The following is a 15,862-nucleotide window of genomic DNA, read 5'->3' on the forward strand; positions in this document are numbered from 1 at the left end:
TAACAATCATCACATCCAACTTCAAAATGAAAGCATAACAATGTCTTGGACATTTAATCCGAATGGGTCCAACAAAAACCATTTCTTTAAGATCAATAATCGGTTAATATCTATAACTCTTGCTCGTTATGGAGCGATCGTTCTTCAAGAGATATCCACATCTTATATGCATTGTCCATTCCGTCAAGCATACCCTGCACCTCTCCCATAACGATTCAAAGACTTAATGATGTTCGAAGACCACATCATAAACCCATGAATTTTTTCTACTCTTGCTTGTAGCTTTTCCTGCTCAAGTTGATGTATCAAGCCAAGACTTCAAACAAGTGACATCAGTTCTTGTCACCATCACAAAAAATTGAAGGGCTAAGATCATCAATTGAGACAAGGCTTGAACATTGATGGAATACAAGAACGAGCAAAAAGTTCAGCTCAATAGTAAATGCAGTAAACTAAAAAGCAACTAAAATTTACATTTCCAAAGGAATTCAAGACATTATGTATCCAACAGATCAAATCAAAAGCTATTCAAGTCTCAAGTACTCGTCTAGATTTAGCAATTACCCAAGTCACATATCATCATTGCGCTAAGAATTTGACATTATCATAATGTAATAAACTACAACACAAAGATTCAGTACTACAATCTGAGAATTAACAAGATTTTCGGCACATGCTACATGAATGTTTATGCAGAAGTCTCGAAGATCCCACTTGCCCATAAATCAAACTTCCTGCAACAGATCCTAATACTAAAGAGTTTTACCTCTATATTCCTCACTTTAGCTTGCAATTGTCAAACCTAAAATTTACTCCTCTCTTGTCAATGAAGGACTCTTTTAACTTTCAGTCTGAGGCTGTTGTGGCAGAGGTGGCACACCTTGAACATTTGTGGTTGCATTTACGTCCAATGATGCCAGTGTTTCTAGCTCTTCTAATGCACTTATTGCAGTTGCATTGTTTAAAAATGGTTTTATCACACTCACTATTGGCTTGATTTTTGATTGCTGAAAGTCAATTTGAGAACATTGATTTATCAGTGCATCAACACCAACTCCATTACAGGAGAAATCTGGAAAGAAAATAAACCACCACAATGCTTATGCTGCTTACCAAATGTTCAAGTTTGCCTTTAAGATCTTTATAGGCCACTTGCTGTTGGGAGTTGGGAGCCTGAGTCACTGTATATGATGCATCCTAGCAACCAAAGACAAGCCATAGAAAAATATGAACTAGCTCAATAAAAATATCATTGCACCTAAAATTATTATCGATTGCAACTATATATGGTTTGTGAATGCTTGATTCAGATAAACAAATTGGGGATCTGGGCAGGGGCGGAAGAACACTTCACGTTGGTAATTAGCTCCAAATTTCTCCACTGTACATGCCCTTAGCTAACTAGAAGAAGATAGAAGTATGACCCTCACCACTGGAATACTTTTTATTACATTACGGCCAAATATTTTAGGCAATCAGAGAATCAGGAGGAGGAACAGTCATTATCTAGTCAAAACTATTAAGAAAGCACTTGTTACAACTTACTACAAAATCAAGCGTGCGTCTTCTAGAATAAATACTATGACCATATTATAGAGTGTGCACACTCGAATAGAATTATCTTTTAAGCTTAACCAATGATAATTATATTCTTTTTCCAAATAGAAGCAAATTTTGTTTATAAATAAAAAATAACAAACTGACTACCATGATATGGTGATAATAACGATGACAGTGACAGCAAATGAGGAGAAATTTTCATTTAAATAAAAGAACTTGTTACAAACTTTAGAATAAAACACAAAATACTATCATTTGAATTCAAGGGAAGATTTATTGATTTTCTAGTATTTTAATTGACTTTTTCTTTCCATATATTTTTTACTATTTAAGTTTGGAATATTTAATTTTCATTATTTTGGTACATTTCCATTTGTTGCTAGGAATAAGTATACGAAAAAACTAGTATTTTTGAATAATGTTGATAACTGATTTATGATATTGAGTTATATTTAAATTATTCTCCTTTTTTCTTCCAAATTCTTAATTCTTCTCTTGTCCTTGCTTCTCCTTTCTCTCTCTTTGTCCTGCATCAACTGATACCAGAATCGCCCCGTCCTTCTGACAGATTTCATCTCAAACATATAATTCTCGACACTGTTTGTTTTTTACACTCATATGTTCCCTGCAATCTTATTTATAACCAAGGCTATCATACAGCAGTCTTTATCTCAGGCACTTGGTTGAACAGTTTTCCAATGTTAGTCATAAAATTAAAAAATTAAAAAATAATTGAAATGTATTGACACTTCAAAGTCAAAAATTGTAATTCAACCACTAAAAAGATACATGGCAAACAATCATCAAGAAACAAGAGTAACACAGTTATCAAGTGTAATATTAGATGTATAATTATGCTGAGAACATTTGTAGGATAACATGAATTACATCCCAGCATTTATGTAATATATGCTGCCTTCATCTAACATTCACGATCATGATTAAAGCATCATGTCTCCATGATTGACATAAACCAAGACACTGAAACAGTATACATTAGTTAATCCAAATATTTATGCAAGTACGCAAATAAGTTTGATTATTATTTAATATGTCCTAAGCAAATTATTTCCAGTGTTTTCAAATTTTTCAACATTGCTGTTTTATGCATGTCATCTCCAGAATTTGATTCCTATACATAAACGAAGAGAATGCTAAGAAGATGGCTGTATTACTTTGGCTAAAACTGCAACCTTGAGGGCCTAGCCAAAAATGAGATTCACAGAGTTGTCTACAACTCCTGGATGTATGACACTATGATTATGTCGCTCAAAAACTATAATTTACTTTTTACAATAATTTAAAGTAAGATAGTAATTGCAGATTAGGGCCACAGTCCGCAGTACAGCAGCATAGGGAAAATAGTTTACACGAAAACAAGAATTATAATACCCCCAAATCCTTTATAGCTGGTAATTATGAAAATTAGGACCTTAATGAAAGAGGATGAAAGTTAGGGGATAAAAGAGTACCCTACCGTTCAGCAAATTAATTCCTTCAGTTTCCAATTTTAATATTATTATTATTTTTTAAACTCTCTCTTAACTTTTTTCTTGACCTTCTCAAAAAGGCTTAAGACTATAATTAAAAAGATTTTCATCATGTTTAAAATGGCTAAACAAACTCCTAAAATCGGGATACAAAATAACTAGCTTAACTCAGAGAATTGCTTTATCTTTTTAATTATGGAATCCAGAATAAATACGTTGTATGTTAGAACGTTTTTCCTACTTTAAAATACGGAAAATTCAATTTATGAATATGATATGAGTCCTATATTAAGTTCAAGAGATGGAAATTTCAATTTATGAATATGAATATGAATATGACATTATAGGCTTGTCCATAGAGGTGGCAATGGGCCAAGCCGGCTCAGCCCTTAAACACACGAGCTCGTGCTCGATTTTTTATTTTTTGAAAAATTTCAACATTTTTCTTCACATTTTTTACGAGCCCATGAGCCAACTTTTGGCTTGTGGGCACGGCCCACGAGTAGCTCACGAGCTTGATGAGCCAAGCCCTGCTCGGCTCATTGAATCCCACCCTTGCTCAACTCGTGCTCGGGCTCGTCAAATCCGTCGACAAGCCGAGCTTTAACGAGCCAACCGGCCCGTTTGACATCCCTACTTGTCCATCTTAGTTTTTCTTATCTTATTTAAATAAAATTATTTTTTCTTTAAGAGCAAGAACCCTTGACTATTTTCGACATGAGATTTGTTTGTTATCTATCACAAGCAAGCATATTTTTCTCCCAATTCATATAAAGAGTCAAATCTATAGTTTGGAAGAAGAATTGTGCTTCTTATTTTTATTCAAGAATGACGATTACAATTAATTAGAAGGTAAAAGGCCATCGATTTAGGAAGGCCATAAAATCAGAAAATAAAATGGCATATCTCTAGGCTACAGATCAGAAAACATATAGGATTTCCTAGTTTTACTCCCTAGAAATCCGACACCCCCCCTCAAGTTGGAGTGTAGATATCTATCATGCCCAACTTGCTTATACAAAGTTCAAAACTAGGTTTGAAAAGTCCTTTGGTGAAGATATCGGTTGTTTGTTGAGTAGTGGGAATAAACGGCATGCAAATAGTTCCACTATCAATCTTCTCTTTTATGAAATGTCTGTCAATCTCTACATGCTTCGTGCGATCATGTTGTACTGGATTTTGAGCAATACTTATGACAGCTTTGTTGTCACAATATAACTTCATTGGCATGTTCACTGGCATCCGTAGATCTTCAAGAATTTTCTTCAGCCATAGCATCTCACAAACCCCGTTAGCCATAGCCCTATATTCTGCCTCGGCACTACTCCTTGCAACCACATTCTATTTTTTGCTTCGCCATGTGATCATATTTTCCCAAACATAAGTACAGTATCCTGTTGTATATCTCTAATCAATAACTGAGCCTGCCCAGTCTGCATCAGTGTAAGCCTCTATGTTCTACTGTGTGGTATTCTGGAAGAGTAACCCCTTCCCTGGTGTACCTTTCAAGTATCTAAGAATTCGATAAGCTGCTTCAAGATGTTTTGCGTAGGATGAGTGCATAAACTGGCTTACCAAACTCACAGCAAAGGCAATATCTGATCGTGTATGTGATAAGTAGATTAACTTTCCCACCAACTTTTGATACCGAGTTGCATTTACTAGATCACCTTCCTTGTTATCACCCAGTTTTTAATCGGGATCGATTGGAGTGTCTGCCGGCCTACAACCACTCATCCCAGTTTCTTTGAAAAGGTCAAGGACATACTTCCGTTGGGAGATAGCAATTCCTCTCTTTGACCGAGCAACCTCCATTCCAAGGAAATATCTCAGAGATCCTAAGTCCTTGATCTCAAATGTTGATGAGAGGGAAGTCTTCAATCGGTTCATCTCAAGTACATCATCTCCAGTGAGAATTATATCGTCTACATACACAATCAGTATTGCTATCTTCCCATCGTGTGAATGTCTTATAAACATCGTATGATCACCTTGTCCTTGAGTATACCCCTGACTTTTAACAAATTGAGAGAATTTTTCAAACCAGGCTCTTGGTGATTGTTTTAATCCATATAGGGACTTCTTCAGTTTACATACCTTTGTGCCAAACTTTTCACAGAATCCTGGGGGTGCATTCATGTACACTTCTTCCTCTAGGTCGCTTAAGGAATGCATTTTTTACGTCCAATTGTTGCAGAGGCCAATCACGATTAGCTGCAAGTGACAAAAGAACTCTTACCAAGTTTAGCTTTGCGACTGGTGCAAATGTCTCTAAGTAATCAATACCATAGGTTTGAGTGAATCCCTTAGCAACCAATCGAGCTTTATATCGTTCTAGAGAGCCATCAGATTTATACTTGATTGTAAACACCCATTTGTATCCTACAGTTATCTTTCCTCTTGGTAGATCAACTACCTCCCACGTGCCATTTTTTTCAAGAGCTTTCATCTCCTCAAAGACCGCCTCTTTGAACTTTCAAAGCATCTTGCACAGTATTAGGAATCTCCATACAAGACAATTGTGAGATAAAAGCACGAAATACAGGCGAGAGATTTTTATATGACACATAATTGGACAATAGATGTTGGGTACAAGACCTCACACCCTTTCGGACTGCAATGGGAAGTTCAGAATCACCTATCTCAGGATAGGAATCAGACTTGGAGGGTTCAGAATTAGAAGATGAATTGAGTTGAACATGAGGTAAAGGTTCGGTGAGGACATTACCTAGAGGGTTTACGGATTCTAGGCAGTGCAAAGGATTGGAGGACCCTTTCTTTTGAGTTGTCCTTTGTCGCGAGTAGACAATGTCAAATGTTTTCCTTGTTGTTCTTTCATTGGGGACATCATGAGTTGTCACTCTAGGAGGCCCTCCCTTTTCAATATCCAATAAACTTGACTATCCAATAAACTTGACTAACTTGGCATAATGACGCTTGGGTTTTCAGGTTGAACTCCCTTTTCAGTATCCAAGAAACTTGACTCACTTGGCATAATGACGCTAGGGTTTTCAGGTTGAATGATCAAGGTTGGAGAAGGATCATTTTACAGTTCTGTAATTTGGAAAAAATCATGGAAAATAGTTGCTGAATCTTCTTTGTTTTGGTTCCCCCCTGAAGATGAGGTGTGAAATAGGGTTGTAATTCAAAAAAGGTAACATCCATGGTAACAAACATTTTTTTGGAAATGGGTTCAAAACATTTATACCCTTTTTGAGTGGGTGCATATCCCACAAATACACATTTTGTGGCTCGGGGTTCGAGTTTTCCCTAATTTTGTTTATGAATGTGAATAAAAGCAGTACAGCCAAATATCTTTAGTGGTATAGATGAAGAAAGTCGATTTGTTGGATAAAACTTTTGGTAAACATCGAAAGGTGTTTTAAAGTTTAAAATCTTACTAGGCATTCTGTTTACGAGATATGTAGCAGTAAGAATGGCTTCACCCCAAAGATATTTAGGTACCTGATTGGTAAATAACAATGCCCGAGTTACTTCCACTAAATGTTTGTTTTTTTCTTTGAGCTAAGCTATTTTGTTGTGGAGTGTCAACACAAGAGCTTTGATGAACAATCCCTTTTTCAAGAAAAAATTGGTTTTAACCTGTTTTTGAAATATTCTCGACCATTATCACTTCGCAATATTTGAATATTTTTTTGAAATTGTGTTTGTACCATGGTGTAAAAGTTTTTGAAAATTATTTCCACTTCAGATTTTTCCTTCATCAGATACAACTAACTTATTCTCGTGTGATCATCAATAAAGGTCACAAACCATTTTTTTCCAGAGTATGTAGGTATTCTACATGGCCCCTAGATGTCACTATGAATCACAGTAAATGGTGTAGTTGGTTTGTAAGGTTGGGTGGGGAAAGATGCACGATGATGCTTAGAAAACTGACAAATATCACATTGAAAAGATAATAGATTTTTATTCCGAAGTAAGTTGGGAAACAGGTATTTTAAATACTGAAAGCTAGGATGGCCTAACCTATAGTGCCATAGCATAACATTATTATTCTCGAAATCAGAAATAGAATTTAAACGAGTACTTAGACATTGCCTACTAGAGTTAAGTCCTTTGTCAAAATAATAGAGTCCATCTTTTTCCTTAACACTGCCAATCATCCTCCTCGTAGTTAATTCCTGAAACTCACAATGAGAAGAATAGAAAATAGCTTGACACTGATGATCAGATGTGATTTTACTGCTGGATAGCAAATTGCAAGACAAATTGGGAACATGGAGGGTTATCAATGAAGTGAGTTTGATAGTTCCTATCTCGACAATTACCGAGAGTGAACCATCAGCGATTTTTACCCTTTTATTGCCTGCACATGGACTATAGGATGAGAACAATTGGGAGCAACTGGTCATATGATCGGTTGCGCCAGAATTAATTATCCAAGAAAGAGCACAATTAGGGATAACACCTAAAAAAGCAATGACAAGAGAATTACCCTTTTGTGCCAAGGAGCAAGAAGGAGTTAAGGACATTTTTGGAGATTGAAATAACTTGTACAGGTGCTCTAATTGTTCCTTGGAGAAAAGAACTGCATCTGAATTGGTTGAAAGTTCTTGAGTTTCTTCAGATATGGTTTGGTAGGCTCGACCTTCTCTTTTGGACTTTGGTTTCCAGTTGGCCGGTTTACCATGAAGCTTCCAGCATGTATCCCTTTTATACTACGATTTTTTGCAATAATCGCACCATGGTTTCTTCTGCCCATCATTGTCTGAATCCATTTTAGACACAAGGGCAGAACTGTTACGCTCCAGATTAAGGTCAGATTCGGTCCTGTACAGCATTATTTTCCTCCTAGATTCTTCGCGTCTAACCTTAGAGAACACCTCACGCATAGGAGGTAGTGGTTTCCGACCAAGGATACGGCCCCTAACCTCGTCCAAATTCCGATTAAGGCCAGCTAAGAACATGTAGACCCTGTCATTTTCCTCCCTCTTCATGTGACGAGTAGCATCATTTGGATTTTCCCAGACATCATCATAACATTGATCAAGTTCCTGCCATAGTGTTACCACTTCGTTGTAGTAGGTAGTAACATCGCGATCGTTCTGTTTGGACTTCCAAAGTCGGGTTTTTAAATAAAAAATTTGGGGAGAATTTTCCTGATCCGAATAAAGGTCCCGAACCGCCTCCCAATCGTCCTTAGCAGTGGGAAGAAACAGATGAGGCTTTCCAATGGCGGGTTCCATTGAATTCATGCCAGCCAATAATTAGAGAATTTTTAGACTGCCATTTTTTTACATTCGGGTTGTTGACAGCAGGTTTCGTTGTTTCGCGGGTAAGATGCCCGATTTTGCCCCTACCATCGATTGCTAATTTGACGGAATGAGCCAACTCGAGATAATTGTGTCCGTTGAGTTTTGTAGTCATGCGAAAAGAGGCTTAAATTTGGGGATAATTATCTGCAGATGCGAACGAGGGAGGAGCAATGGAATTGGGAGGAACGGTGGGGTTGGGCTGAGCGGTTTCAGGTGCACCGAAGAGGCGGTTGGGTTTCTTTGGGCGCCGGTCATGGCTGACTTATATGACATCATCTGGGAGAACGAATTAAAATCTGGTAGGACAAATTAAAAGGGGAGCACAAGGCTCTGATACCATATAGTTTGGAAGAAGAATTGTGCTTCTTATTTTTATTCAAGAATGACGATTACAATTTAAATAGAAGGAAAAAGGCCACCGATTTAGGAAGCCATAAAATCAGGAAATAAAATGGCATATCTCTAGGCTACAGATTAGAAAACATATAGGATTTCCTAGTTTTACTCCCTAGAAATCCGACAAAATCTTTTTCCTTTTAATAGTTAATGACATTTATTGATGATCACACTACAGTCTTATTAGGTTTACATTCTAAAAGGAAGGTCTAACGCTGCAAAGGTTTTTACAAAATTTTATGTCATGATTTGCACTTAATTGCAAACACAATTCAAATCCTTTACAACAAAAAATGGTAAGAATATTTTAATGCTATTCATGGACATTTTAAAAGAACATGGCATTTTTCATCAATCTCCATGTTACAAAACTTCTCATCAAAATAGCATTGATATGAGAAAAATGTCACTTACTAGAAGTTGTTAGGGTTATCATGTTCACTATATCTTCGGATGGAAATAGCTCAAACAACTTACTCATGCATCGGATTCCACAAAAGATCTAAAATCTTCAAAGACCTCTTGATGCCTAAAGAAAAAATTTCTCATGCTAGACTTTTTAAATAATTTCCACTAAAAAATTTGGACGCTTTGCCCTTTTTGACATTCATGTTTTAATCTTAGAGAAAATATAAGATAAGAACGGACACTGACATGACACGAGCACGACACGTGACTTTTAAAGAAAAGTAGGTCTTAGACACATGGAGACACATCAATTTGAATTCTTTAAAATTGTAGAGTCACATAGTATACTTTTAATTTTAGCCACTGTGTGGGAGGGATTCACGCCAAAATTTTAAGTGAATTTGTGACCATTGGCAATGCACATGGCCCCATCGCTGGCTTTTTATTACTGCCATCATGTTAGAATTATCACAAAAAGTCTATATTACCCCTTTCCTTGCTTTGAATTACTTATACCCCTCAACCATCATATTTGACAATTCTTAAAGGCCATATTTGGAATGGCTAATTAGGTGATAATTTATTGAAAAGGCAATAAAAAAAAAAAAAAAGGCTACAATGGCACCCATTTCTGAATTGCCAATGGTCAAAATACCACTTAAAATCTTGTAAAAATCCCTCTAAGACAGGGGCTTATACTTTTTATTTCTAATACAGTACATCAAGAAATCTTTTAAAATCAGAGGAGCTATTTCTTATACTCAAGTAACTTTGAGTTAGTATATATTGCTACCACCATAAGGGGAAAAATATAATAATTAAAGTTCAAAGCGACTTTTGTAGACTATATTGTTCCAAACAATTTAGCCCACGTTTGATGGCTATTATTTGGCACAAACAACATTTTGAATAGTGAATTTTTGGCAAATGTGTAGTTAAAAAGTAGGGAAAAATTTTAAATTTACGTGTAGAATATTTTATTGTTTAAACGTGCAATTGAAAATGATTATATAGAATAAAGACGTGAAATAATGGTTGTCAAACAGAAGTTTAATTTATTTTTATTTACTATAGTGTTCGTGGCGCGAAAACAGAATTGAAATTCTTGAAGCAAGAATAAGTTGAAAACACGAAAAAATGTAGAGAATAATTGATTAAAATAAATTGGTTACTCGATAAGTGTACAAAGCCTAGGCAAAATAATTCCCTACTTTTATAAGGAAAGAGAACTAAAATATAGAAGGAAACAAAATAATAATCTTTAAAATATATATATATATATATATATATATATAAAAGAAATATTCTAGTCAAGAAAGAAAAAAAATTCATATTCTAAACTAAAAAAAGAAGAAAAGAGATAAAACTCTATTACAATAAGAAATCCTATTTGGAATAGTCATACATTCTTTCTTCCACTTGAAGAAAAACTCGTCCTCGTGTTCGGTTGAAGAAGAGAGAATCAATCAATCAATGGAAAATCGAAAAAAATTCAACTATGTGATATTGAACAAATGTCTATCTCTTTATTGTCCTCAATATCATTTGAATGACATCAACATTGCTTCTAAATTGCTATCTTCTCATCCTAAAGGACACTTCGAGTGTGACATTTCTTTAGAAACAATGATTCATTCAAGCTCTCATTCTTGAATCCCCTTTGTGAACATATGAACTCTGGAATTTTCAATTGTTTGTGCTTATGTCCCCCCCCCCCCCCCCCCAGTGATATCATCTTCAATGCTACACGTCCCACTATTTTCCTCGTGTTTATGCAATTCTTTGGCATTCAAATTGCGAAGAAGGTCAATGAAATTTTTATTCTTAATTTGACATGCCTCATGTTTGACTCCTATAATTAGCAACTCTGTAACACGAACACTTCAACTTCAACTAGGGTAGCATATCTATGTCTGATACGTGTCGATACCAACACTCCTCGAACACACTGTCATAAATATTTTTCTCTTTTATTGAAAATATTATATATTTTAATTCAAAAGTATTAGTAAATAATAAATATGTACTATATTTAAAAGATTTCATCAAGAAAAATTAATAATAAGTGTAAAACTAAATTTTATATTATATAAATGAAGAATTTTAAAGAATTTAATCAACGACGATTACATGCTATGTCAGTACTTTTTTGAAAATCACGTGTCAATGTATTCGACGCGTATTGTATGAACACATGAATCCGTGTTGGTGCATCATAAACTAGCAAGGTCAATTCCCTATTTTTTCCTGTTGGACACTTATCTTTAACTTGTTTATCATCAGAGTCTAGCTCAATCTTCGGGTCTTCAATTGCAATTTCACTAATATTTTTTATCCTGGCACTTGTATTAATTGTCAATGTCAATTTCCATGTATAATGCATCAGTAGCTCTTGAGTTTTAAACTTTCACATGCTTCTCTAACTCTATTTTAGTACCATTGTAGACGACATTTTGATCATTTTGAATGACATCTTTTATAACATCGCCATCTGCATTATAATTTTTTTGTTTCTTTTTTGGTACAGGTATTCGCAAGTGCTTATCACATAACAATAGAAAAATGTTTTATCATACAATCAAAATACCTACATGTTATCTCTACCAATATAAGTGGCATCAACACATACCAATTTTGGAACAAGAATTAAGTTGAAAACACGAAAATATAGAGAGTATAATTTAATTATAATGAATTGTTTGCTTGAAAAGTGCACAAAACGTTTTTAAGATTTCTTTATAGGCAAAATAATTCGCTGATTTTATCAAAATAAGGAAAACTAAAATCATGAAATGAAAGAAAACTGAAATTCTAAAAGAAAAGTAAATTAAAAATCCTAAAAGGAAATAAAATTCTAATCTAAAAGAAAGAAGAAATCATATTCTAATAAAGAAAGAAAAAGAAATCCCATTCTATATAAGAAAGAACAAGGGGGAAGAAATATAGAGCCTATTACAACAAGAAATTATATTCGGAATAAAATTGTCCTACATCAGTCGAAGGAGTGTCGATATCGTACACAACACATGTTGAATGCAAACACACTATCCTAATAGGAGTGTCCTTGTGTCATAGAATATGAGTGTTGAAGATCATTTTGGGAAATTTACTCACATTTACCTCGATAATCTATTAACAACTTCACCAAAACCTCCTAGCCATCCTTGATCAATGTCCTAAACAACCAAGTCCAAACATGTGCTTCCATTAAAGAAACTGTGGTAGGTAGAGAACAACTAACTGAAAGAACTCAACATGAGCTCTGCGTCTATTACAGGAGGAAAAATCCTCAAAGTGGTGTAGAAAATTAACCTCTTGTAGATCCTCAAGAGTCCAATCCGAAAATAAAAACTTGTAAAACATAGGTAGGTCAAATATCATGACCTAGCTGATGCAAAGCATGACTGAACATGGAGGCGGGTCTATTGTTTAAGGGGATCAGCCCGCAAACAAATAGTGTTTGGGTGGGTTCTGGGACCTGATTTTAGGATATATAGAGTTTGATTAGACCTATCTTATAAGTTATAACTTTTGAGGAAAGTGTTCACATCTTGCTACATTGGTTTCTATCAAAGTTGGAGGAGTCACGTGTTCGATTCTCCTAAATATGAGGGTGAGTCTATTTGTAAGAGGGTAGGGCTTATTTGTAAACATGGAAAATTATCTCAATCAAAGCATTTAAATTTGTCACATACTCATTTTGTTATGTTGGTTAACAAAGATATATTTTACATCCAATCAAATCGAATCCAAGAGAGGCTATAATTAGTGATAACAATATTCCACATAAAATGGGGAATTCCATACTTTTTAAGGAGTGGTTCAAACTAAGAAGAATTAGGTAAAAGGAAGTACCATTACACCCTTGAAATTGATAACTAGTTTCACTTGAGCACCTTATCTTACTTTCCTTCTTTGAGTAAGCCCTTTTTCCTTTTTTGTGTAAACAATGAACTACAATTCCCATTCTCATGATCTAGTATGTAAGGATGTTTTAAATAAAATGGAACCACTTTCCATTTCATACCATTTTTTTTTTTAATGACGGGGGTAGCCGCTACCTTTCGAATACGCACTAGGTAAACTCTCAATAGCCTGCAAACCACGCTAGCTAAGTAAACCGCACTAGGCAAGCCCTGTGCGACAGACTTGACCGAGAAAGTGTTGGTAGAGGGAATCGAACTCGTGATCAAAAACTTCCGCGCTCACCTACTTCTTCATGCCTAAGCATTCTTTTTCCCTTTCATACCATTTTATTGTTGCATCTTTGACTTGTTCATGCCTAAGCATTCTTTTGTTTGCCCATTAGAAATGAAAGTTTCTTTTTAATAGTTTTCACCTATAATTGAAGATTTTATATACGCCAAGTTTATTCTATTGTTAGCTGCAACTCTTTTCTCCAGAAAAAGTAATATAATTCTTAACAATCATTAAGAAATGAAAATTTTTGTGCGATTTCTACCGTTTTTTAACCCTCCACATATATAAGTAAGACACAAAAACATTATTTTTTTACCTTCTTGGGCCTCCCCAAAGGTTTTCCAGATAACTTTCTGAGCTTTTTGAGCCTCATCGTAGGCTGCTTCAAGGGTTTCTTCGCCTCTCCACCTCCCTTTGGTGGTCGTCCTGGACGCTTCCGTACTGCCAGTGCAACTCCCCCAGAACCCACCACTAATGTGGCACCAGTAGGCATCCCCACAGCAACAGGTGCCACAATTCCACCAACGGCTGCAGGTGGAGTGACCCCAGCCACCACATCCCTAGGCTTTGGCGGTCTTCCACGTGGCCTTCCGGTCACCTTCACCACACCAGTAGCTGAAACCATCTTCTTTGGCCGTCCTCGAGCAGTCATCCCAGTCACAACACCAGCAGAAGAAGAATCGCTCTTTGGCCTCCCTCTTGGCCTCTCGACACTAACCCCCAAACTCTTAAACGGTCGACCAGGTCCCTTCTTTAGTGCACCTTGGTTTGGCCCACCCTGCTTAGGCGGACGGCCGCGGTCTCTTTTCTTTCCGTCTCCAGCACCAGAAGCATCACCATTTACCGACCCCATAGAAACATACACAGACCCTGGTCCAATAGCCATGTTCAATTTAGTCCCCGGAACAACAATGGGTACGTCATTGGTCACGGGCATGGCCAGATGTGCTTCAGGAGCAAAAACAGGTATAACATTCGGAACCGCAGCTTGAGCGTACTTGGGGGGACGACCGGGCCGTCTTTTGGGCCCAACAGAAGCAGGATTAGAAACGGAATTACCATTTCCATTTGCAGTAACAGGTACACTAGTAGATCTAGGAAGCTTGTAAGAGTTCTTCACCATGAGTACCTGACCGCTGTTCTTCAAACGTTTCATATGGTGAGTCAACAGCGCCGAGTGAGTGGGTGGCAGGTTCGAATACTGACTCTCTATGTACTTAGCTATGGCCCTTTTGCTCGACCCATTTCTCTCCTTCAAAGCCCCAATTGCCGCCGTTATCATCTACCCAAACAACAAAATCAAACCCAAAAACTTACAAATTAAGCAAAAATTAGACAAAGGGTCTTTCCAGTTAAACGTACCTCAGCATAAGTTGGGTGGTTGTTAGCGGGGACTTTAGTTGGAGTTGGGTTCGCTGCGGGAGCTATGTGAGCTTCAGCTGTTATGTCAGTAGTTGAAGGTGGTGGATCCATTGATGGCTCCATGCATATACATAAAATTTATCTGTATCTATATGTAGACAGAAAAATTGAAAACTGAAGAGGAAGAGGCACGGGAGGAGACTATTAGGATAGGGATGAGAACGGTGATGTAGTAGTGGGGTCCGTCGGGTGTAGTGAGAAATTGGCTCCTGGGTGTCTTTATCTGCCCTTTATTTATTGCATTTCATCTTCATAAATTGGCCATTCAGACCGAGTTAAAACACCCTGGCTTTTTATTTTTTTATTATTTATTTATTTATTATTATTATTTTTTTTTTGTCCCTGAATTGGCTCTGTGGTGGCAGTGCCGCAGTGGCATTATCGATTCTTTTTGGTGTAGTTAGAATTAAATTTTTAATGAATTTTGTTAAAAATTAACAAAATATGCAATTGAAAAACTTTTAAAAATTGTAGGTATCATAAAATATATAGTTAAAATTAATTATTGGCATTAATTTTTTTTTTTATTATTAAACTTAAAAGTGCTAAGTTCAGATTGAAAGGTTTAAACTCCTGTTTGGTTTGGCAAAAAATCAAAATTTTAATAAATATTGATAAAAGTTATGAATTCCATAAAATATGTAGTTAAAAATGAGTTTGTGAAATTTTAAAAAATGGAGGCTAAAATGTTCATCGTGAAAAATTTCCAGTTTCTTTAACTAACTCCAACTTAATAATCCAACCACAACTCAAAGAATAGGAATCTACTATTACATTCAATTAAGCAATTTTGCAACAGATAAAGATTTTATTATTTGTTTAAAAGAAAATCTAATATACTACCTCATGTTAAAAATGAATAATACTATCTAAGAGCATTTCTAAGAAACTATTTAAACATAAGATACTCTCTATTTTGAAAAAATAACCTTTAAAATCATGTGTTTAAGAGATTATTTAAATAAACATTTTAATTTAGAGAGTAGGTTAAAGAGTCAAACTCATTCTCGTTTCGATAATTAAATGCATTGAAAGTATTTCAATTTTCAATATAGGAAAATAATGAAATAATTTAGAGAGAGGCTAGTGAAAATAAACTATTAGATA

At 35.7% G+C, this 15,862-nt stretch overlaps 1 protein-coding gene across 1 annotated transcript; it reads right to left on the reverse strand.

Moving 5' to 3' along the window:
- Positions 1–448: 448 nt before the first annotated feature.
- LOC111401429 lies at positions 449–14,957 on the reverse strand. Its single transcript, XM_023029162.1, has 4 exons — positions 14,696–14,957; positions 13,650–14,615; positions 1,114–1,197; positions 449–1,007 (listed from the first exon to the last, which is right to left on the reverse strand). Exons 1-4 carry the CDS (start codon positions 14,816–14,818, stop codon positions 840–842), a joined length of 1,341 nt encoding a protein of 446 aa, XP_022884930.1. The 5' UTR covers positions 14,819–14,957; the 3' UTR covers positions 449–839.
- Positions 14,958–15,862: the final 905 nt, after the last annotated feature.

Source organism: Olea europaea, chromosome 10 (assembly GCF_002742605.1).
Source record: "Olea europaea var. sylvestris chromosome 10, O_europaea_v1, whole genome shotgun sequence".
In the NCBI taxonomy this organism is placed as follows: domain Eukaryota; kingdom Viridiplantae; phylum Streptophyta; class Magnoliopsida; order Lamiales; family Oleaceae; genus Olea; species Olea europaea.